At 33.3% G+C, this 23152-nt stretch overlaps 2 protein-coding genes, 1 long non-coding RNA gene and 1 pseudogene across 3 annotated transcripts; 2 read left to right on the forward strand and 2 right to left on the reverse strand.

Moving 5' to 3' along the window:
* Nucleotides 1-3532: 3532 nt before the first annotated feature.
* LOC106318138 lies at nucleotides 3533-4042 on the forward strand. Its single transcript, XR_001265300.1, has 3 exons — nucleotides 3533-3560; nucleotides 3684-3762; nucleotides 3843-4042. It is a non-coding gene; the product is annotated as an uncharacterized LOC106318138 (long non-coding RNA).
* Nucleotides 4043-8782: 4740 nt separating this feature from the next.
* LOC106314413 lies at nucleotides 8783-9276 on the forward strand. The gene is made up of 2 exons (XM_013752284.1): nucleotides 8783-8925; nucleotides 9027-9276. Exons 1-2 carry the CDS (start codon nucleotides 8783-8785, stop codon nucleotides 9274-9276), a joined length of 393 nt encoding a protein of 130 aa, XP_013607738.1.
* Nucleotides 9277-15179: 5903 nt separating this feature from the next.
* On the reverse strand, nucleotides 15180-16763 carry LOC106314415 (glutathione S-transferase U15-like). Its single transcript, XM_013752285.1, has 3 exons — nucleotides 16757-16763; nucleotides 16068-16429; nucleotides 15180-15691 (listed from the first exon to the last, which is right to left on the reverse strand). The coding sequence occupies exons 1-3, from the start codon at nucleotides 16761-16763 to the stop codon at nucleotides 15323-15325; spliced, it is 738 nt and encodes a 245-aa protein (XP_013607739.1). The 3' UTR covers nucleotides 15180-15322.
* Nucleotides 16764-18701: 1938 nt separating this feature from the next.
* LOC106318135 lies at nucleotides 18702-21615 on the reverse strand (annotated as a pseudogene).
* Between the last annotated feature and the right edge of the window lie 1537 nt (nucleotides 21616-23152).

A 23152-nucleotide genomic window follows, 5' to 3' on the forward strand; every position in this document is an offset into this window, starting at 1 on the left:
ATGCATGTTTTTCAGATCTGGGTTTGATATACATGTTTTTCAGATATGTAGCAGACTTTGGAAGACTTATAGGAAGTCTTCTCCGAAGTCTTCTAAAATATAATACGCTAGAAGACTTTCAGGAAGTCTTCTGGAAGACTTCTAGTGCATTATATTTTAGAAGACTTCCGAGAAGACTTCCCATAAGTCTTCCAAAGTCTTCTAAAGTATAATGTGCTAGAAGGAGGAAGTCTTCTGATGGAATCTTCCTACATGTTTCCTTTTCATAACAGATCTGAGCGTTTTGGTAAGTGTTTATGTCTGATTTATCTTCATTTGGTAACCTCCTGTTGCATAAAGTTCTTACATTTTTCCCAAACTAAGACTCTCCAAACCAACTATAATCTCTTTGACTTGAAAACACCAAACTTTATATGAATTTTTTATTTTTGTCTCATATCTTTTTCACTAATCTATCTTTTTGTTGCAGGTTTTTAACGAAATGGTTCTCATCTTCCACTTGGATATGTACGTTGTGTGTTCAATAAAAGTATATCTATATAATCTTCCACTCATTTTCTCTGTTTTTAAGTCATTTGAATGTTTTTTGATATTCATGTTTTTCAAATTTGGGTTTGATATACATGTTTTTCAGATCTGAAGCAGGCTTTGAAAGACTTATGGGAAGTCTTCCCGGAAGTTTTCTAAAATATAATGCGCTGTAATACTTCCAGGAAGATTTCCGAGAAGACTTCCTATAAGTTTTCCGAAGTCTTCTAAAATATAATGTGCTAGAAGAAGTATTCTGAAGACTTCCTAGAAGTCTTCTGACGGAGTTTTCTTCCATATCATGTGGAGTCCAAGCTAGTCTTCGTAGAGAAATGATCTATAATAATTTTGTTTGTGGTCTGTTTTGTGATTTGCATGTGAACTCCTTTAGTTGTGATTTTTTTTGTAAATTTGAATAAAAAAATTGGTAAATATGTTCATATTTCACAATATTATCTTGCCAAAATTACTTGACATAATTGAAGTTATTGATACAACTTCAATAGCAAAACACAATAACACAAAAAATTAATCAAATTTATTACAACTAAGGGAGAAGAGTTCTCAAGAAAACTTAGTCAAATTCACAAAAGATAAACTATTACATAAGTTCAAAAATAGAACTCTTTCATTAGAAGTCTTCCGCAAAGTCTTCTCGGAAGACTTAAATATAAAGCGGGAAATTGAAATATAAGTGGAAAATTTAAGCGGAAAATTAAAATTTTTGCAGGAAACTAAAAATTCTAAGTGATAATTAAATTTCAAATTTTTTGAAAGTTAAAAAGTATATCTTATGTTCTAAGAAGACACATTAAACCATGTTACTTGATATTCTTGAAGTTACTTAACACTTTTGAAAATTAAATAAACATATCTTAAAGTTACTTAACAAATTTACCAAAACAAACGTAGAAGGCGTCAATGGAAGTCTTTTGGAAACATTAATACACATGAATGTCGGTAAATTCATTATTAAAACCAATTAAGTTATGAATTCAATTAAGAGCTCAAACATCGACTAATATACATGAATTAACAAAAAAAATATTAAAAAGTCTTTATAGTTTTAGAGAAAATGAAAGTTTATTAAACATTGACGCAGACGACTTTTACGGAGGTCGTCTGGTAAACTTCTAGGAAGTCGTCCATCTTTGTTTGTTAAAAAACAAAATCGAGACAACTTCCATGTAAGTCGTCTAGGGTAAACGGGTTAGTTTAGCATTTAACCAGATTGTGTCATAAATTTGACTTTTCCTAGACGACTTACCTCTAAGTCGTCCAGTAAAAAATTAAAAAAATCAATATTTTGTTACACGTTAGTTTTGCAATTGAAAAATAAAACAAAAAAAATTAGTTTTTTTCTAGACGACTTACACAAAAGTTGTTCGTCTGACGACTTACACAGAAGTCGTTCGTCCGACGACTTACATAGAAGTCGTCCAAGATAAGCAAGGTTTGACCAGAATCAGGGAATAAAATCATGGACGACTTCCGTGTAAGTCATCTAGAAAAAATAATTTTTTATGTTTTATTTTTCACTTGCAAAACTAACATGGAAGTCGTCTAGATATAACAAAATATTGATTTTTTAATTTTCGTCTGGATGACTTATGGGTAAGTTGTCTAGGAAAAATCAAATTTCTGACACGGTCCGGTAAAATACAAAACTAACCCGTTAACCTAGACGACTTACATGGAAGTCGTCTTGAATTTTTTTTTAACAAACAAAGATAGACGACTTCCATGTAAGTCGTCTCTAAAAACACATTTAAAAGTCAATTGTAAAACTAACATCTGCATTGACCAGAAGACTTCCATGTAAGTCGTCTACAGCCAGAAGACTTATCCGGAAGTCGTCTGGGCGAACAGATCTGAAAAAAAAACAGATTTCATAGTTTCAACCAGTGAGATAACTTTTTTCGCACACATAAGCCTTCTCCAAGCACCCAGAATCTCAAAAAAAAGTTACACACCAAGAATCGTAAGATTCAATGGCTCTATGAACCATAAAAATTTTAGAATCAAAATCTTGGGGTTTTTTGGATGAATACAGAGAGAAAGTGAAAGAGACGTTTTTAGTTCATTAGAATTGAGAAAGAAGAAGTGTAGATCGATTTGAAGTGCATTAAGAACTTTAAGTTGGTTGTTCGGTTGGTGTATTGATGACAATGACATTCTTGTAAATATTTGAAGATGATGAGGTTGAAAGAGTAAAAATGTCATTTTCAAAAAATAAAAAATAATAAAAATTAATGACATTTTCGTAAATAATCTGAACTTGTGGGATGAATATGGCAGAGAAAATGTCCAAGAAAAATATTGGTTAGTTTTGGTTAGTTTTGTGGTTGACTTTGAGTTTTGAATCAATTTTGCAAAAAGTCATTTATATTTCATACTCAAATTTTACGTAAGTTTTTGACAAATTTCCCCCATTATAATTAGTCATGATTATTTAAATCTATCTCCACTTGTGACTAATCATTTTAAATTTATATTTACGATTAGTAATTATTTAAATAATTAAGTTTTATGAAAATTATATAGCAATAAATTTTTATTGTTACCAAATTTACTCATTTTACAAGATTTTTATTTAAATTTAGATCCATTTATCAAAACTACAAGAAAAATCAATTGTTAAATGAATGCATGTTTCAAATATTTGACCAAAATGAATAGTTTGAGAAGTATTTATACCATAATTACATCTATAATATTTTATTTATACACCCTAGATAGATTTTAACTTTCTTAAATATATTACTATGTTAATAAAAATTTACTTATTGTATATGTTGATATTTATCATTTATTTTTTGCTTAAGATATTTAATATTTTTTCTTAAATTTACATATGTGGGCAGCTAAATTATAATGTAGTAACATATGTCACATTGGTGTATGACTACATAAGCATATCAAAATATTGTTCTTTTAGTAATAATATATAAATAGATGTTATACGTAAGCCACGAATTAGTCGCAATCATATTTTTTTTTATCATTTCAATCTTTGAAAGCTTTCAAAAATGGTCAGTTAATTTGTCAGGAAGCCCGTATAAAAGCATTACATATAGTTTTATACATTCAGAAACATGTCGGTTATATAATGAATTCTTCACAATTTTAAACTAATTTACTTTTTTGTTTTGTAGGAAGAATGTCGTTTCGTGTTTGATTATGATGATGATGTAGCCAGGAGGAAAGCTCTAGATTATATAAATAATTCTAAAGGTACATTAACAAAATCTAATGGTTATGTTTGAGCCAAAATCATCAAACAATTTATCCTAATGAATTTTTCATTTTGTTAGGAGTTAAATCCGTAACATTAAAAGACAGCCTCCTTATCGTGAGGGGAGACGGACTAGATCAAGATAAAATGGAGAAGAAGTTGGATAAGATTTTTTCACCAAAAAAGGGATGCGTATGGTGTATGGCGTTTTAGTCCCAATGGATGATATGTTGTTTATTTATATTTTCATGTTCTATAAGAGTGTTTGGATTTATGCTTGAGTATTGATTAAAATCTACTCGTATAATACTACTAGATGTTTTACAGTATATGCGGCATAATTATCGACATAATTATCTTAGAAATCGATTAAAATTATCAATATAAATTATTTTTTCATGCATTCAAAAAATTCAGAATAAATTAAAAATTAAACTTTTTATACATGACAAAAATTATCAAAAAAAATGTAAACTTCTTTTTATTTCATGAAAAACTTGGAAATTCAGAATTCTATTTTATTTCTTTAACTCTATAATACATATAGAGATTTAAAATTTTAAAAATTCCAGAAATTAAATGTAATAAAACTATCTAATATATGAATACGGAAATGATCAATAAATTTTTAATTAATACCTATTTACATATTTGATTTCCTTTTTTGGAACATATTTTTGATTTATATTCTTGATCTAGTTATATATTTTTGATATATATATATAAGCATTCTACTTTTTTATAATTTAGTTTTATACTATTATTACAACTTTATAAAAACAAATTAGAAATAGAGGAAATCTAATGTGATGATGTTTATAAAAGAAAATTCATGTCTTCGTAGATTTCATGGTTTCTTGTAGTGGATTTTTTGTAAGGCTATGAATGGTAACACAACAAACTGCACCGCATCGTAGTTAATAGTAACAAAATTCTTTACATATACTTATGTATCTATACATTTGTCACTATTAGAACTATCATTCAGAATCTAAGAATACTTTTGATAAAAGATGTGTTTGAGACCGATTTTTTCTAAAAATGTATTTGATAGGTGACATCATCTTTAGAATGTTAGTTTGAGAATTAAAATCTGTATAAAATTTAATTTAATTTTTCGCTCTCCACATTTTCCACAATCTGGTAACATAAACCTTGAATTTGTATATGCTGGTTCCTGGTTTATTATCATTGATCTTAACGAAAGCAGCTGGTTTTATATGAAGATAGGCATATTTTCCATTAATAGAAACTCTTGTCTAATACCAAAGCAGCTGGCTCACAGTTGAAAATTAACGTATGTGTAGGTTTAATATTTGATTTTCCATTAATAAGAATATTAGTTAGAAGGATAAATACATACTTTACGACAATAGCACATGTAACTTAATCTATACTATTACATTATTAACAATAGTAAAATGTATAATAATATAACAGTATAACATATATAAGTTTCAAGCACGAGAATATAAAACTTAATAATACATTCATTAGTTTTTTAAGTTTGATTCATTAGTTTTAAAAATTTAAATATAGGGTAACAACGAATTTAATCACTCTAATTTTTAACTTGATAATTCGAATGCAAAAAATCAATTCGCAAATAATAGTATAGATTTGTTTTTTGTATAACATTCTACTTATTTGATTTTATATAAACAGAGAAAAAAAAATATATATATATATATATATATATATATATATATATATATATAGTGAACTGGATAGTTTTCAAAACTTTAGTAAGATTAATTTTCAGCCTATTGTAAGCCCACATGCTCTAAAATCCTGGTTGCAATTTCCACTTCCTCAAACATCTGACGTTTGCGCACCAAACTGACTGAGGCAGGATAGATAGTTGCAGTCACTAATCATATCGCATTGTTCAGACATAAATAGCCACTTCTTTCTCAATTTTTGTTCCTTCATGGTTTCTCTACTCAAACGTTTTGAGATGTAAGAACTAACATTCAGAAACACACCTCGGTTGGATCCAACGAACCTTATGGTCAGCAAGCATCCCATGGTCCTGAGATCAAATACATTTCACTATCAAACCAGAGAAACTAAACATGATTGATTGAGAAATTAGGGGTTTAGAGAAGAAAAATGTACCATGACAAGCTTGAGAGCTTGTAGTTTAGGAGAATGTTGGAGCAAACTCACAAGCATATTCGTCCAGCTATCTTCACATGAACATAGCTCCAACCACAAAAGCTGAAACAATACTGTATGAACAACTTCGAAGAAGCAGAGTCCATACTCAATCACCAGTTCGTCCTTTGAGAAAAACACTATCCCCTTAGAGCAACCTTAATGGTTGGGTTCTAAAAATGAGGTTTTTAAAACAAGACATTATTATTTTAATTTATTTTGTTTAAATGTTTAAAGTCAAATGTCTAAACCACTAATATATTGACATGTACTTGTAGGAGTTGCAGATAGTTTATTCCCGGTAGTTATTTAGGGACTGATTGCTGTGTTTTTTATTTTCTTTTCTTTTAATCTTTAAACTAGAATCTGAAGGGTGGGTATATTTTTTGTTTTATATTTTTTAAAAAAATTAATTTTATATTTGTGTTTTTCTTTGTAATCATTTTGTGTTTTTCTTTGTAATCATATTTGTGCAAACTATTTTTAAAAAATTATTAAGGGTATATTTTTTGTTTTATATTTTTTAAAAAAATTAATTTTATATTTGTGTTTTTCTTTGTAATCATTTTGTGTTTTTCTTTGTAATCATATTTGTGCAAACTATTTTTAAAAAATTATTAATAAGAGGTTTTGATAATTGTATTGAATTTGTGATGTTTCATAATTATACATACTTTTGTTATAGTCATTTCACACATTAAGTTTATACTTTATTCCTAAACAGTTATTAATTTTTATTTTTTAAAATAACAAAGTATAGTTATATTTTTGATCCGTGTTTTTAAAATGCGGATTTAATTCTGAACAGATCAAATTTATATTTTTGACTATTTATTTACATTTAAATGTTACAAAGAAAGCATTATAAATGTGCAGATTATAATATGTTTAACGTTTTAATACAAATAATTTTGAGGATAAAATATGTAATCAGGTTTAAATAAAATCATGATATTGTTGCATTTATTAGCATTTTGAACTATTAACGTAATTAAATATTCGTACTCGAAAAATCAATGTGGAATCTACCCGTAAGTCTGGGTCCCTAATCCGATTAAATTCGACATATATTCAAAAATATTGATTTATTGTATTTATCTAAATTTTGCTAAATTAAATTTATAATATATTTTAATATCTTTTGCGATATTTTCATATTTGATCTAAATCCACCATAAAAATGGTAAATCTAATGATCTCCATATAATCCAACTCAGATTTTGGATTAAATTATAAAATTTCTATTTAAAACCTCCATAAAAATCCGGTTAAAAACCCATAAAATTGGCATTGACCTGTAATGGCTGACCCGAAAAAACCTAGATAAATCTAATGATCTTTTATTTTTTTTTAATTTAAATTTAATTTCATGATAATTATTATTTAATTTATTTACAGGAAAAATCCTAATTTTGTAGATAGATTAGTCAAGTAATTTTTATTTCATGAAACTGAAATAAAAATCTAATTATATTTAGTAAATAGAAAATAATTTTTATATTAACTTTTTCAATGGTAAATAATATTATATTAATATATTTTATATTTTATTAAAATAGCAGGGTTAGTAAATATAAAGCATAAACTTAGATTTCAAATATTAGTAGTCATAATTGTAAGTATAAAGGTGGATATTAATTCATTGGATTAACTAATGTATAATGTATAAGTAATGTATTATTTGTTGATTAATAACATATATTGTCCGTAACAGTGTAGATGTTTTCCAAGAAAAATTGCTATTTATTTTACAGATTTTAATCGACATATATCAATAATTTATTTGTACACTCTCGTAAATGTTGTAGTTGTGGATCCTAGAATATAGGAATCAAAGAAAAACTGTTACCGTGTAAAATATTTGAGGTTTTTTAAGTAGGTCAAAACTGTTAAAAATGTGGTGACAAAATATATATTTAGATTCATAAAGTATATGGTTATTTTTATGAGAAAATAATTGTTGGACTAAACAAATATCAATAGGTCATGATTCTAATTTAATAGAATAGATATCAATAATTTATTTGTACACTCTCATAAATGTTGTAGTTGTGGATCCTAGAATATAAGAATCAAAAGAAAACTGTTACCGTGTAAAATATTTGAGGTTTTTTAAGTAGGTCAAAACTGTTAAATAGGTGGTTACAAAATATATATATTTAGATTCACTTAGAAAATATATGGTTATTTTTATGAAAAAATAATTGTTAGACTAAACAAATATCAATAGGTCTTGATTCTAATTTAACAGAATTGATACTTAGTAATATCTTTCCGTTGGACCTGCTCTTATGTTTTTAATTATTATTTTTTTAATGCAAAATAGTATATTGTCAGGTTTGTATTTGCTATTTTCAAAATCACGGCCTATTTAACTATACACAAGACTATAATCATAGCTACTTTATAACAGAGTTTATTGGAATTATTCACGGAACCTAAAACCGGTTAACTTTTTTCTATCACAAAATGATACATATTTCGTTGAATATTAATCATAAGAGCATAACTAATTAGCAATAAGATAAATAAATTTAAAATAGTGCTATCTCTTAACATTACCACTATTATAGCCTCGAAAATGGGCATAACATTTTATGGGAAATGCATATAGAAGGAAGGAGTGGCCTGGCTCAGGATAAGGGCTAACAATACATTTTTCTTCCAAATCTTATCTTCTACTCCTTTGTAATAATTAATCTAAGATTTGATTTGTTATGTCAAAGAAAAGAAGATTTGATTAGTTATTTTTCTCTGTATTCTTTTCCTTATGTAAAAACAAGCAAACAAAGTACACACAGGGAAACAGAAACTCAAATATAAATATCCAATTCTATCTTCTATGAGAACATATTGATTGTGATGGATAAGTTTGGTTGGTCCTTGTCGTCTTCTTCTCCGATCGGCAAGAACAGTGATGACGAAGGAGGAGAAAATGAAGCTGAATCTCCTTACAAGGGTCCTCTTGATATGATGAAATCTCTCGAAGAAGTTTTACCCATCAGGTTTGACTTTTTTTTTTTTGGTCGAGTTTGACATTCTTTTTTTTTTATTACTAAATATTTTGTCTGAATATTAAAATCGACTTGTGAATACAACAAAACAGGAGAGGTATATCCAAGTTCTACAAAGGGAAGTCCAAGTCATTCATGAGCTTAAACAATACTGAATCCTTGTCGATGAAAGATTTAGGGAGGCCTGATAACCTTTACAGTCGCCGCCGGAGAAATCTTCTCAATCACCGGCTTTGTAGTCGCGGTGGGATCTCGAAGAAACCACTCAAGGCCAACTTCACGGTGGTATCTTCCTGCGGCGATGATTCCTCTTCAGCCTCTAATTTAAAACATCAGCATTGAGTGATACCATTGATAGAGTATCTCTAACGGAAATGTTTTTTTTTTTAAGAATTAGAATTTTAAATAAAAATGACTGGATTAATAAGAAGATGACACATGCTGAGAGACTATCTCAGTTTTTTTCTTCGAGCAACGTTACTGCAGGTTCCAAAAGAGTTTTTAAAGGTTTGGGTCCCACAGAAGTTGCAAAACCGGTTGCAAATGGTGTGAATAAAGAAACGATCGTGGTGGGTTTTGTCAACTGTTCGCGGGTCCTACCGACACGTGGCGGTCCGCGATTGGTTCATTTTTTCAAATTTGTTTTTTTTTTTTTTAAATCAGCCAAAAAAAAAATTTAGAAACCCAAAAAAGGATTTCACCGATAATAATGCTCTTAAGTTTCTTCCCAAATAAACGGTTTTAAAGATTTGTAACTCTCTTTTGATCAAAAAAAAAAAAAAAAAAGATTTGTAACTCTCTTTTCTTAATTTTTTGATTATTTTAATTCTAAAACCTCACTGCCTATTGAAGAATGAAGAAGTGATGGGCTCTCGACAACAAGTGAAGCCCACTGCTTCACAGTCAAAGACTCTAACGGCTAAGTTAGCAAAACGTAAAGACAACGCTTCCTTGGCTTCAGAAAGACAGAGTACGAACTCTGTCATTAAGATGCAGAACAGATATGGTCTCCTTACTGATAACGAGTCTTGAGTAGAGCTTTACAGCTGAGCAGAATATGCTACATGATATTCCTTTAGGTCTAGACAAGTTCTCTTAGTATAAATAAGTTATCTTGTAAAACTCTAACCGGTGAGAAAAACATGAAGAGTTTAAATCTTTGAAACTTTCTCTTTGTTCATCTCTGTGACTTTCATGGTATCTGAGCACACGGCGATTCATGGCGACTCCAACTCCTTCAGATGTCTTTACTCCGGCGTTACTCTCTATCACTCAAGTCGTTACCTTGAAATTGAGTGACACCAACTACTTGTCATGGAAGCTCCAGTTCGAACAATTCCTCAACAGTCAGCTTCTCCTAGGCTACGTCAATGGCTCCACGCCTCGCCCACCACCCACGCTCATAGTTCGCAACGGAGATCAAGTCACAGAAGTCAACAATCCGGCATTTCTCAAATGGGTTCACACAGATCAACTCATCATGGCCTGGTTGATAGGATCCTTGACAGAAGAAGCTCTCAAAAGTGTTTATGGTCTTCATACCTCTCAAGAGATCTGGTTTGCGCTTGCTAAGAAGTACAACAGAGTCTCAGCTACAAGAAGACTAGACATCCAAAGACGTATTCATACTACTCTCAAGGGATCCAAACCTCTATCAGTATCTGTCTGAAATAAAGACTTTGTGTGACCAACCGGACTCCATTGGAGCTCCAATATCAGAACAAGAGAAGTTCTATGGGGTTCTAAATGGTCTAGGCCGAGAATATGAAGCCATTGTTACCGTGATTGAAGACTCTATGGACACACCTCCTGGACCATGCTTTGAAGATGTCATGTATAAGCTTATTGGATTCGAAGACAAACTCCAGAAATATGAAAGTCCTCCTGAAGTCACTCAACATCAAGCCTTCTACACAGACAGAGGAGGATATTCTAACCGTGGCAGAGGTCAGAATCGTGGAGGATACATAGGAAGAGGCTACTACACGACACAAGGGAGAGGATTTCCTCAGCAGTTTGGACAGCAAGCTGGACGACGTTCTTCTCAATCTGATCAAAGACCTACTTGCCAGATCTGTGGCAAGTACGGACATCCTGCTTACAAGTGTTACAGGTGTTTTGATCAGTCATTTCAAGTTGAGGAGATGAAACATGCTTTAGCTACCATGAAGTTCTCAGATGGTTCTGGAGGCTCAGGACCTGATTGGCATCCAGACACGGCAGCAACTCATCACATTACAAATGATCCACAACATTTGCTTTCAGCGGTCCCATATGAAGGACATGACTCTGTGATCGTTGGTAATGGTGACTTCCTGCCTATCACTCACATAGGATCCATACCTCTCCCAGCTCTCTCAGGTAACCTCAACTTGAACGAAGTGTTAATTTGTCCAAACATCACTAAATCTTTACTATCAGTGTCAAAGTTAACAAATGATTACCCTTGTGAATTCACTTTTGACTCTACACATGTGTATGTTAAGGACAAAACAACACAACATCTTCTCTGTCAGGGAAGAAAGGATAAAGGTCTTTACCGGTTGAACAGTCCTCAGTTTCTAGCCTTCTACTCTGTTCGACAGCAAGCTGCCTCTGATTAGGTCTGGCATAGAAGACTGGGGCATGCTCATCCTCAAGTTCTTCAACATATATCTTCAATAAAAGCTATCACCATCAATAAGAAGTCTCAGTCGGTGTGTGAAGCTTGTCAGTTAGGAAAGTCTTGTAAACTTCCTTTCTCAGAGTCTGTTTTTCAAGCCATTAGACCTTTAGAAAGAATACACTGTGATGTATGGGGACCTGCACCTAGTGTTTCAGTGCAGGGGTTCAAATATTATGTTGTATTCATTGATAACTACTCAAGGTTCTCTTGGATCTATCCTATTAAGTTAAAGTCTGAAGTCTTTTCAAAATTCAAAGTATTTCAGCAACTAGTTGAGACTAGTTTTAAACAGAAGATTGGCATCTTTCAGAGTGATGGAGGAGGAGAATTCATCAATAATCTGTTCATTTCTCATCTCACCAACTGTGGAATCAGACATTACATTTCATGTCCACATACTCCCGAGCAGAATGGCCTTGCAGAAAGAAAGCACAGGCACATTACAGAACTTGGTCTCTCCATGATGTTTCAGGCTCACTTGCCTACAACGATGTGGGTAGATGCGTTTCTTACAGCAAACTATGTGATCAATCTACTACCTACAACAGCAAACATAGATCAGATCAGCCCTTATGAAAGGCTCACCAACAACAAACCGATCTACACGTCACTAAGGGTGTTTGGAAGTGCTTGTTTCCCTTATCTGCGTCCTTACACTCAACATAAGTTTGATCCCAAGTCACTGCAGTGTGTCTTCTTGGGATACTCTGAGCAACACAAAGGTTACAGATGTCTATTCCCTCCCACAGGACGTGTATATCTCAGTAGACATGTTTTGTTTGATGAAGCAGTCTTCCCCTTCTCTGATAGATACAGAGAGCTAGTTCCTCCTCAGATCACACCTCTATCTCAAGCTTGGTGGAAAACCACAGAAAAAGAAGAGGAGGTTCAGACATCAACTCAGATAGTTCTAGAAGAAGAACAAGGAGTTGGAAAGCAATCTACACCTCACACTGCAACACCAAACGTCACTACCACAGTAGAATCAAGTAACTCTCATCACTCTGACAGTTCAACTTCAGAACACCTCACTGACTCAGAGACTAATGATGAGAGTGAAGAACAGTCAGCTCCCATTATTGCCCCACCTCAACAAACCAATGAAAACAATGTTCACTCCATGGTCACTAGATCAAGAGTGGGCATTGTTAAACCCAACCCAAGATACGTTATGCATACCGCCAAAGGCATTCCTACGGAACCAAAGACAACTGCAGCAGCTCTTAAACACCCAGGATGGACCGGAGCTATGGTAGAGGAAATAGATACTTGCAAGGAAACTAACACCTTCAGTTTAGTTCCTTTACCAACTGGTGTCAGACCTCTTGGAAGTAGATGGATTCACAGAGTCAAGTTAAACTCAGATGGTACTTTCAAATGTTTCCGATCAAGAGTGGTTGCTAAAGGTTATGAGCAAGAGGAAGGAATTGACTTCTTGGAAACTTATAGCCCTGTGGTTCGGACTGCAACAGTTAGAATGGTGCTCCACTTGGCAGTGAAAGAGAGATGGGACATCAAACAATTAGATGTTAAGAATGCTTTCTTACATGGGGATCTACATGAGTCTGTATACATGATACAGCCTCCAGGTTTTGAAGATAAAGATCACCCTGATTATGTTTGGAAACTACACAAAGCTATCTATGGACTCAAACAGGCTCCAAGAGCATGGTTTGGCAAGTTTAGCTCCTATCTCATAGAGTTCGGTTTCTTGTGCAGTACACATGATCCATCTCTGTTCCTATATCAAAAAGGGACAAACATCATGATGCTTCTCTTGTATGTCGATGATATGATTCTTACAGGAAACAACAAGAACCTTCTGTCTGATTTTCTACAATCATTGGTTGAAAAATTCAGAATGAAAGATATGGGACTGCTAAGTTACTTCCTAGGGATCCAAGCTACATACACTGAAGAAGGATTATTTCTGAATCAGGAGAAATATGCAACTGATCTGCTTCAAGCCGCTGGCATGCTAGACTGCTCTCCAATGCTGACTCCCTTGCCACTGCAGACTGGACAAGTACTGCATCAAGAGACTCTTTTCTCTGATCCAACTTATTTCCGTAGTCTAGCTGGCAAGTTACAATATCTCACGCTTACCAGACCTGACATTCAATATGCAGTTAACTTTGTGTGCCAGAAGATGCACATGCCAACTCTATCAGACTTTCAGCTCCTGAATAGGATACTGCGTTACCTGAAAGGAACGATCTCAATGGGACTTTCTCTCACAGCTGATACAGACTTGACACTGCGAGCATACTGTGACAGTGACTGGGCCGGCTGCAAGGATACACGCAGATCTACTGGAGGTTTCTGCACTTTCCTTGGAACCAACATCATTTCATGGTCAACAAAACGTCAAGACAGTGTTGCTCGATCATCCACTGAGGCTGAGTATAGGTGTCTATCGGATACAGCAGCAGAACTGTCCTGGATATCAGCCATGCTCTGAGACTTTGGGATACAAAACCCTGATCCAGCTGAAGTATATTGCGATAATCTCTCTGCAGTTCACTTGACGGCGAATCCGGTGCTGCATAAAAGAACCAAACACTTTGAAACACACTTTCACTATGCCAGAGAGAGGGTTGCTAAGGGCTTACTTGTCGTCAAACACATTCCAGCAAGTCAGCAACTAGCAGATGTCTTCACCAAGTCTTTACCTGTACGCGCCTTTACTGAGCTTCGATTCAAACTCGGAGTGGCAGAAACTCCCACCTCGAGTTTGCGAGGGGATGTAAACATAACAGGCCCATCAAGCATGAAGAATGAAGAAGTGATGGGCTCTCGACAACAAGTGAAGCCCACTGCTTCACAGTCAAAGACTCTAACGGCTAAGTCAGCAAAACGTAAAGACAACACTTCCTTGGCTTCAGAAAGACAGAGTACGAACTCTGTCATTAAGATGCAGAACAGATATGGTCTCCTTACTATGGTCTCCTTACTGATAACGAGTCTTGAGTAGAGCTTTACAGCTGAGCAGAATATGCTACATGATATTCCTTTAGGTCTAGACAAGTTCTCTTAGTATAAATAAGTTATCTTGTAAAACTCTAACCTGTGAGAAAAACATGAAGAGTATAAATCTTTGAAACTTTCTCTTTGTTCATCTCTGTGACTTTCACCTATGAGTCCTGCCCGTGTAATCAACTTAATGAAAAAGTTGAAACTGTCTTTCTCAGTCCGTGTGCTAACGGTTTCGATTTTTTGCAAGGCATGCCACACAATCTTCTTACTAGCTAGTATATAAGTCTGTCTCTGTACCCGCTCAATATCATCCTATTGTATTCCCTCATTCTCCATATAAGACATTAATAGCACAAACTTCTTTGTACCCCCTCAATCTCTACAAAAAGGCCTCTTGTTTTATTTTCCGAATTTTGTTTTATGATTCGATCGACCTTTATTACGGTTTTATTTCGGTTATTGGATGTTTATTGGAGACATTATTTAAGTCTTAATAAAGTGTTGGATTTGGATGACGAGAGTTAATTGAGAAATACGGTAGACACTAAACAAGATGAATGGGTATAACAATATCATTAAAGTAATATTCAAAAAAAAAAAACAATATCATGAAAGTATTAAGTATATATACATGAAAATTCTACCACACATGTAGGAAGAATCACACAACACTAATTCAAACTTCACCTTATTTTCTTTTTACATAACACTTGCACTGCAAATACATCTCTAATGATCTTAAGACCTTCAAGCCCTGGTTTGAGTTTCAGCTTCAAACTCTCTCATAAACTTAACAACTCTATCAATCTCCGGTACCACATTCTTCACTGTGTCATCAGCCAAGAACTCATTGGCCCATTTACATAGAGAAGGAGTTTTTGATTTGTCTAATATATTTTCTCCTTTAAGCTTCTCTCTAGCTTTTAAGATAACCAAAAAGCTTCCGAGGCAAATGTCCATAAACCCGATCACTTCACCACCAAAAAAGCGTTCCCCTTTGCTTATAGAAATAAACGCATCCTCGAGTAGCAACAACCATTCTCCCACTTCCTCCATGCCTTTCGCTTTGGCGTTTTCTGATTTGGTGATCGTAGTTGCAATCAAAGTTGGAAACCACTGCTTTTTAAAAAGAGTTTTAGAGAAAATATATTTGGAGTCTTATAGTTTCATAGAAGTTAGGGCTAAATCACTGGATAATTAAGCTTATTGAATCTTTAAATTAAAATATTAGTACGAGTTAGAATATGTTAGAGTTAAAAAGAGCATTGAAATTTTTTCTGAAAGAATGTTTTTTCTTAAAAAAGTATACTAATTAGAAGAGCATTATTGAATATACCAATGAAGAATGTGTAAACACCGTACTTAGACAATAGACTAGAATATCATGTAATTTACTAGATACGTTTTAGCACATGTCACCTAACTAATAATACAAACATCTGTAATCAGCGAAGGTATAAACAGAGTAAAATAAAATCTTAAATATACGAACCTTGTCATCAACGAAGGCAGACCAGAAGCGAGCTTGAGAACGATCATGGGGATATGAAGGAAGTATGGACGGTCCAGATGCGTTCCATGTCTCATCAATGTACTCAACGATGTTGAGAGACTCTAGAATCGGTTTGTTGTTGTGGATGAGAACCGGGACTTTCTTGTGAACCGGATTTGATTTGAGAAGAAGCTCACTCTTGGATCCGAACAGATCTTCTTCAAAGTAATCATAATCGACTGATTTGAGACGAAGAGCGATCTTTGCTCTTGCCACGACCGGACTGTACCATGTTCCCAAAAGTTTCACTTCCTCTCTCTCTCTCCCATATTGTTTCTTTCTTAATTTAATTTTTATTCGGTCTAATTAATCGGTAATGAAGACTTATAAGAAGATGAGATATTTTAGTTTTTGGGCCCACTTTCGTGTCCTCCACGGCTCTTTTCGTCTTGGTCTTTTGTCTGCTTCTTTGTTAGAATTTTTTTTTCTTTCTTTTGTCTGCTTCTTTGTTAGAATTTTTTTTCTTTCTGAAAACAGCATAATGAATATGAGGTTTGGAAATGGTCCATTCTGTCTAGCGTTTGAAAAGTTTTATTTTTGGATGCTTAAAATACTTGTCTATTGCATGTGATATTCTTCTTTGCTTTTGCCTTAATTGTAGGGTATCGTGAATAATTTCCCAAACATGCCATCCATCATTCTACTACTTAAAACTCAAACACATTTAATTTTGGTGTTATTTCTGGATAAGTAAGTAAAAATAAGAGCAATTTAAAGAGATATTAGTCAACCCAATTCTTTTCAAGTCTTTTCACGTGGACCACAATATATATCAGAAAGCAGAATATTACATACTAGGTGATAATCATGCGCGGAATTATGGACTAAAAAAGATTATAATTTTAAAATTATATTGCTTGATTTATTGGTGTAATTTAAATATATTTAAATTTAAAAAGTGTGAAAGTAAACAAAAACTTATATAAATTTATTATGAATTTATGATAAAATAAAACATAAGCGATAGTATTATTGTTTTCATTATATAAATTATGAATATTTAAAAAACAATAGGCAATAAAATAATAAAATATTAAAGAAACAAATTATAAAGAAACAAAATTAAAAAAAAACTGATAAAACCACAACTGAGAAATTTAATTTTCGTAACAATAATTAATATGTAATTTTGAGAACTTACCTTATTACTTGCTCGTCGAATCAATAACGTTAATCACTAATTCAGAGTTATTATGTACAATCAAAAGGTAATAAAAGCGTTAGAGGCTAATTGGAGAAAATAATATTTTGAATTCTTTATTTATATTTCTTAGTTGATCTGGATGTGTACTAAGGTGAACCAATGTTAATGCTGATATATTGTTTTCATCTTCTTTTGCAAGAAAACAATATATTTGTCGGGTTTCACCGAAAACTGTGAACAGAAATCCTACATTCAAACTATACTTAATGCATTAAATTAATATGAAATTTTGAGAACTTACCTTATTTCTTGCTCGTCAAATCACATGGAATATTCAAGGAAACAAATAGTAGTTAATCTGGTCAACGAAATTTAGTTTAAAATCAATCAGTTTTGAAAATATGTAAGCAAACTTAATATAAGATGAGTAAATTCATGAAAGAATTTCACCTACCGCAAGGTGTGATTCATTATGTCACGTGATATCAGTTTTGAAAATATGTAAGCTGACTTTAAATCAATCAATTATCACCTCGGATCATATCATTAAATTTGGTTGCTATAATTCAATTTTAAATCACTCATTCTTTTCTTTACGTCTATATGAATTGGCAATAATTGACGTGATTGCCAAAATCGGTTTTGATATCGAATATAATCATAAACCTTTTCAGACCCATAGTTACATTCAAACATTTTTGCATAGATCTTTTCATGCGTGAACTTTTTAAATAACTTTTGATCAAATATTTTCTATGTGATATGAAAACCAATTTAGATAACCCGTTTTGATATACTTGCTTATGCATGAGTATACGGCAATATGTTGTGATTATTAGATATGTCACGAAATATATCAAATATGTCACGAAAGTAACATTGAGATAAACGTTAAATTATTACAACATACGTTAAGGTGAGAGTTCTTATCCCGAACCGGTTTTAAATCCTTAAGGCGAGGGTTCTTGTCTCGAACCGCTTTTAAATCGTTAGTTACCAAATAATATGATTAAAACATTACGTTAAGCACCAATTATTAATGAGTAATGGCAAAGTATGTAATAAGTATAGTAAGGAGAAGGCTTTTACCTAGAGAGCGTGATGATGAATATGGTGTTGACACATAAGAAATGACATATTTGTTAATAACACATGAGCATAAGGTTGCTCTCTAATAATGTTCCTACTTTAATATTAAAGGGATTTAGTATTCTATGTATAGTCTGTGTGATATATTGCCATTTATCTGTCTTTCCGCTAAACATCGAAGAAAACTGAGAGAAGAAATTACATCTAAACTCTATAATAGACAAACCCAAAAACAAGACACTAGCCTTACTACATACTGGGTAATCACAAACTCGTTCCATTTCAAACCAATTAAAAGAAAAAACATGACAACATTTGATTTTGTTTCCGATATTAAAATCCAAATTTAGTGTATAAGTAGAGAAAACAACTTTTGACACAGGGAAGTTTATAAAATGTATGCCAAATAAAAGCAAAAGAACACAGTAAAACCTTACATATTATCTCAGATTAAAATTTTCCAGGTGTTTCAGTTGACCTAGAGATGAAGATAGAGCTTCAAGAGTACACTCACCATTGAATATGATTGAGAGACCCCTTAGCCTTGTCATACTGTGAAGATCTGTGACACTGCAATGCTTTGTTGAGAAATTCCCAAGTCTCTCTAAGTTGATAAGATTACCTAATTTCAACTTTGTCCCATCTTGTAATTCCCTCGGTAAACTGAGGTACCTCAATTTTCGTAACTCCTTCAAGAAATCTGACATGTAAACTTGATATCTACAATCTACATCAAGACTCAAATAGAGCAGAAACTTTAGATTTTGGATAGAAGAAGGTAGATGACATATCCATGCACGGTGTAAACTTAAATATCTCAAGTGAATGAGCTTCCCAATGCCAGGGGGTAACTTCCCTCCTTCAAACTTGGCTCCAGAGAGATCTAAGACTCTCATAAACTGTAGTCTAGTAAAACATAAACTTGATGCCATCCAATAGTGCAAGACCGCACTATGGGTCAACAAGAAAGATCTAAGTTTTGGATTTATTATATACTCCTCCACATGAAATTCAAAGTGAGAAGACTGTATGACGAGCCTGCGGGAACTAAGCGATTGAGATGTTGCAGTTGAGGTACCCAGATCAACAATGTGCACGAAATTTTCTTCTTTAGCTTTATGTAAACAAACTTCTCTCATCATGTCATGTAACTGACAGGTTTCAAATCTTGAAGTACGAAAGTCTCTTTCAGAAATAACCATGTTTCTCTTCACCAATTCGGCTATGAATCCATCTGCAACCTCTTGGATGGTTGCTCCATCGTAATACCTCGGCCTTGGTATTCCCTCTGCAGCCCAATAATAAGATAGTTTCCCTACATCTATTGCATAGTCTTCTGGAAAATGGGCTAAGTAGAGGAAGCAGTGCTTCAAATAAATAGGAAGTTCTTCAAAGCTCAAATACAAAACATGGTAAACCGAATTGATGTTCTTCTCCTCGAAACTAGTCCCTCCGACAATGTAAGATCTAATGTTCTCATGTATCCTTTTCCACTCACGCAATGTGTATTGTGAAGCTAACAGCCCTCCTAACACTTTTACTGCCAAGGGTAGTCCTCCACAATGTTTTATCATCTGCTTTCCCATCCTTTCCATTTCTTCATCAACCTTATACTCTACACAACATTGTCAACATATTGTTAATTTACAAGAATGTGTGTCAGTGATAGACTGTTGGCCAGATAGTATTAAAGAAGATGGATTAGTATCAATCAAATAAAATTTGCTTGATTATGATCAACAAGGAAAACACAAATTAACTAAACTGTCTCGAAAGCGTACCATTAGTGTTTTCTATAGGAAATGCTATCCTCCGGCAAAAGTATCCAGCTTTCTTCAAGAGTTAGACAATCTGGTTTAAAGGTAAAACAACTTGGATCTGCTCGCACTGCGACACCCTCGTTGCGAGAAGTAAGTAGAACCTTCCAACCTATGTAAAATATATCTGTTTTTACCAACATACTTAGAATTTATATGTTCGTAATGCGCCACCCTCACTCTAGTTTTTCCTCTTCCTAATCTTATCCAAAAATTAAATGTTAAAAGTTATAATTATATAATGTATTGTAACCTTTTTTGCGTGGAAACATTGCTTTTATTATGTCCCAATCTTCTTCTCTCCATATGTCATCAAGGACTATTAAAACCTTTTGCGTTTCAAGGACTTGAAAGAGTTTTTCTTGAAGTTCGTCGTTTGTCATCTCTGAGACTTTACATACTGGCCTAAGCTTTCGCAAGATTGTCTGCCACACATACTTCCTTGTAAACTGTTGGGAAACACATACCCACGCAAGTCCTACAAAATGGCATTTTATCATCTCATGATTAAAAACTTCTCTTGCGAGGGTGGTTTTACCAATACCACCCATCCCGGTTATAGAAACCACCTGAACACTATCCTCCTCCATCAAATAGCTGACAACATTCTTCACGTTTTCCTCCAGCCCGACAAGGACGCTTTCATCGTCGCTAGAAAATGTTTGTCGCATTTCCCTTTGTTTTTCTCGTAGAGAATGCATATACCCTTCATGGACAATGACCTGTTGAACTCCAAGACTCTGCATATCACGGATCACCTTAGAGATCCTCTTACTTATGGCTTCTATACTGAAAGCAAGTCCCCTACGTTCAAATACACCACATGAAAATTTCCTTGCACTGTTCCTGATGCCACATGAATTTCCTAGTTCTTCCTCTAGAAGAAAGGTTTCGACGATATCTTCTGCGTCATGCACAATTTCTTTGATCTCTTTCATAGTGTTTCTCACCATTGCACTTGCATGTTTTTTGGCATCTGCATCTTCCAAAAAACACCTTAGCATATTCAGATCACTTTTTAATTCATCAAATTGCTCTTTAACTCCATGAAACCGATCAGATTCTCGGACAATGAGGTCCCAGAGCTTCTCGACTCCAAACGACAAAAGTGTCTCAGCCATAAGTCTCCTGCGTAACCACCAGAGTAGTGAGTCAATAATCACTAGAGGAGGAGGGTCCATGAGTTCAAAAAACTGGAAGATATTTTTGAAAGAATCAGAGTAAAATAAATTTTCTTGGGGGATATAATCCACACTCCACAGATAGTTGAACAGAGACATATGACCATTAGTGAGATAAAAAAAAAATCCCAACAAAAAAAGATCAAATAACCTTCCTCCATATATCACTAAATAAAAATAAAAGGTAATTGTAATACTGTGGAGAATAATCACCTCCTCAAATCACTTTTCGCCCAACTGATTCGTTTAGATGATGCTTGTCCTTAATGTATAGAACAGCAATGTATTGTAGCCACTTCTTACTTGCCATGTGTCATTTTCATTTTGGTCAAAAAGTGGATAATGGATTATACTTCAATATCAGTTGGTCAAGCTTATTGGGATTCAGAACACACTTGTTTAATCCTTCTGTCTAATGATATTAAAAGGTAGAACAATGTTTTTAAACCCGACCCGGACAGAACCAAACGACTTACTGGGTTGATGGGTCACTGAGTCGATCGCGGGTGAACCGCGGATTAATAAATAAATAAATTTTATAATATAATAATATATCAGCTATGTAAATAAAAATATAGAAACTAAAGTTTAATATATTGTAAATGTTTTTTTAAAAAGTAAAATAATTGTTTGGATATGTATATATTTTATGTTTAAAAACATTTAGAAAATACTTAACTTTAGTTTTTATATTTTTATTTTCATTTGACATACAAAATATCAAAAAAGTAGTTTAAACTATTTAAAATTTTCTCTAACAAGGTAAGATGTATGACATCTAAAAAAATCAAGACATAAAATTTATAAATATTTAAATATCTAATGTGAATAATAAATTAAACTTCAAATACAAAATAAACCAAAAGTAAAAGATAATTGTAATAAATTGTCAATAATGAAAATAAACTAACACCAAATTACATCAACTAATTTTGGTTCTCTCTACCATCGTTCATTTCATTTTCTTCATGTGACATAGTGAAATCTTCACCAAAATCTAAAAATTACAAATATAAAACTGAAAAGGGAAAACCTAACTTTTTTTTAATCATCACCTAACTTCTTAATTGAAAATTTATAATATAAAACATAATCTAAAAACATAATTAAAAAACTTAAAAAAGAAGTTAAAGTTATTTATTGGTTCAACCGGTATCGGATTCCGGGTTTTTGCGGGTTTCTAAATATTGGAGTTTTCACAAAATCCAAACCGGACTTTTTCTGGGTCACCGGGTTTACCGGTTCAACCGTGGGTCCGGGTCGGGTTTCAAAATACTGGGTAGAACATGGTAACCACTTATTTAAAATATACGCAGAAAGTGTTATGAACCAGATTGTGGATGGCTCATAACCAAGAGATTATGATTTGTAATCTTTCCATTTATCTATGACGGTGTAATCTCGTATATAAAGAACCTCTATGTTATGAATAAAGATAGACTTTTTCATTACTTTTATAACACGTTATCAGCACGAAACTCTAAATCCCTAAGCTAATACCCAAATCGAAAAACCCTAAAACCCTAACCCTAGCCGGCGATCCGACGAACCCTAAAACCCGATCGCGTCTCTTGTTCCCGCATTTGTTCCAGCTCGCGTCCCCGATCAGCTTCAGCCCAAGGAGTTCATGATCCTAGCTCAGACGTTCGCGACCCGAGAGCAGCTCCAGCATGTGACCTCTTCCTCGTTCGCGACAGCATCAGACAGCTCGCGTCCGACGATCAAGGCGTTCCCGATCAAGCAACAAAGGACGTCCGCGACCCGATAGAAGCGACTCGATCCATTCCAGCTCGC

Source organism: Brassica oleracea, chromosome C9 (assembly GCF_000695525.1).
Source record: "Brassica oleracea var. oleracea cultivar TO1000 chromosome C9, BOL, whole genome shotgun sequence".
Lineage (NCBI taxonomy): Eukaryota > Viridiplantae > Streptophyta > Magnoliopsida > Brassicales > Brassicaceae > Brassica > Brassica oleracea.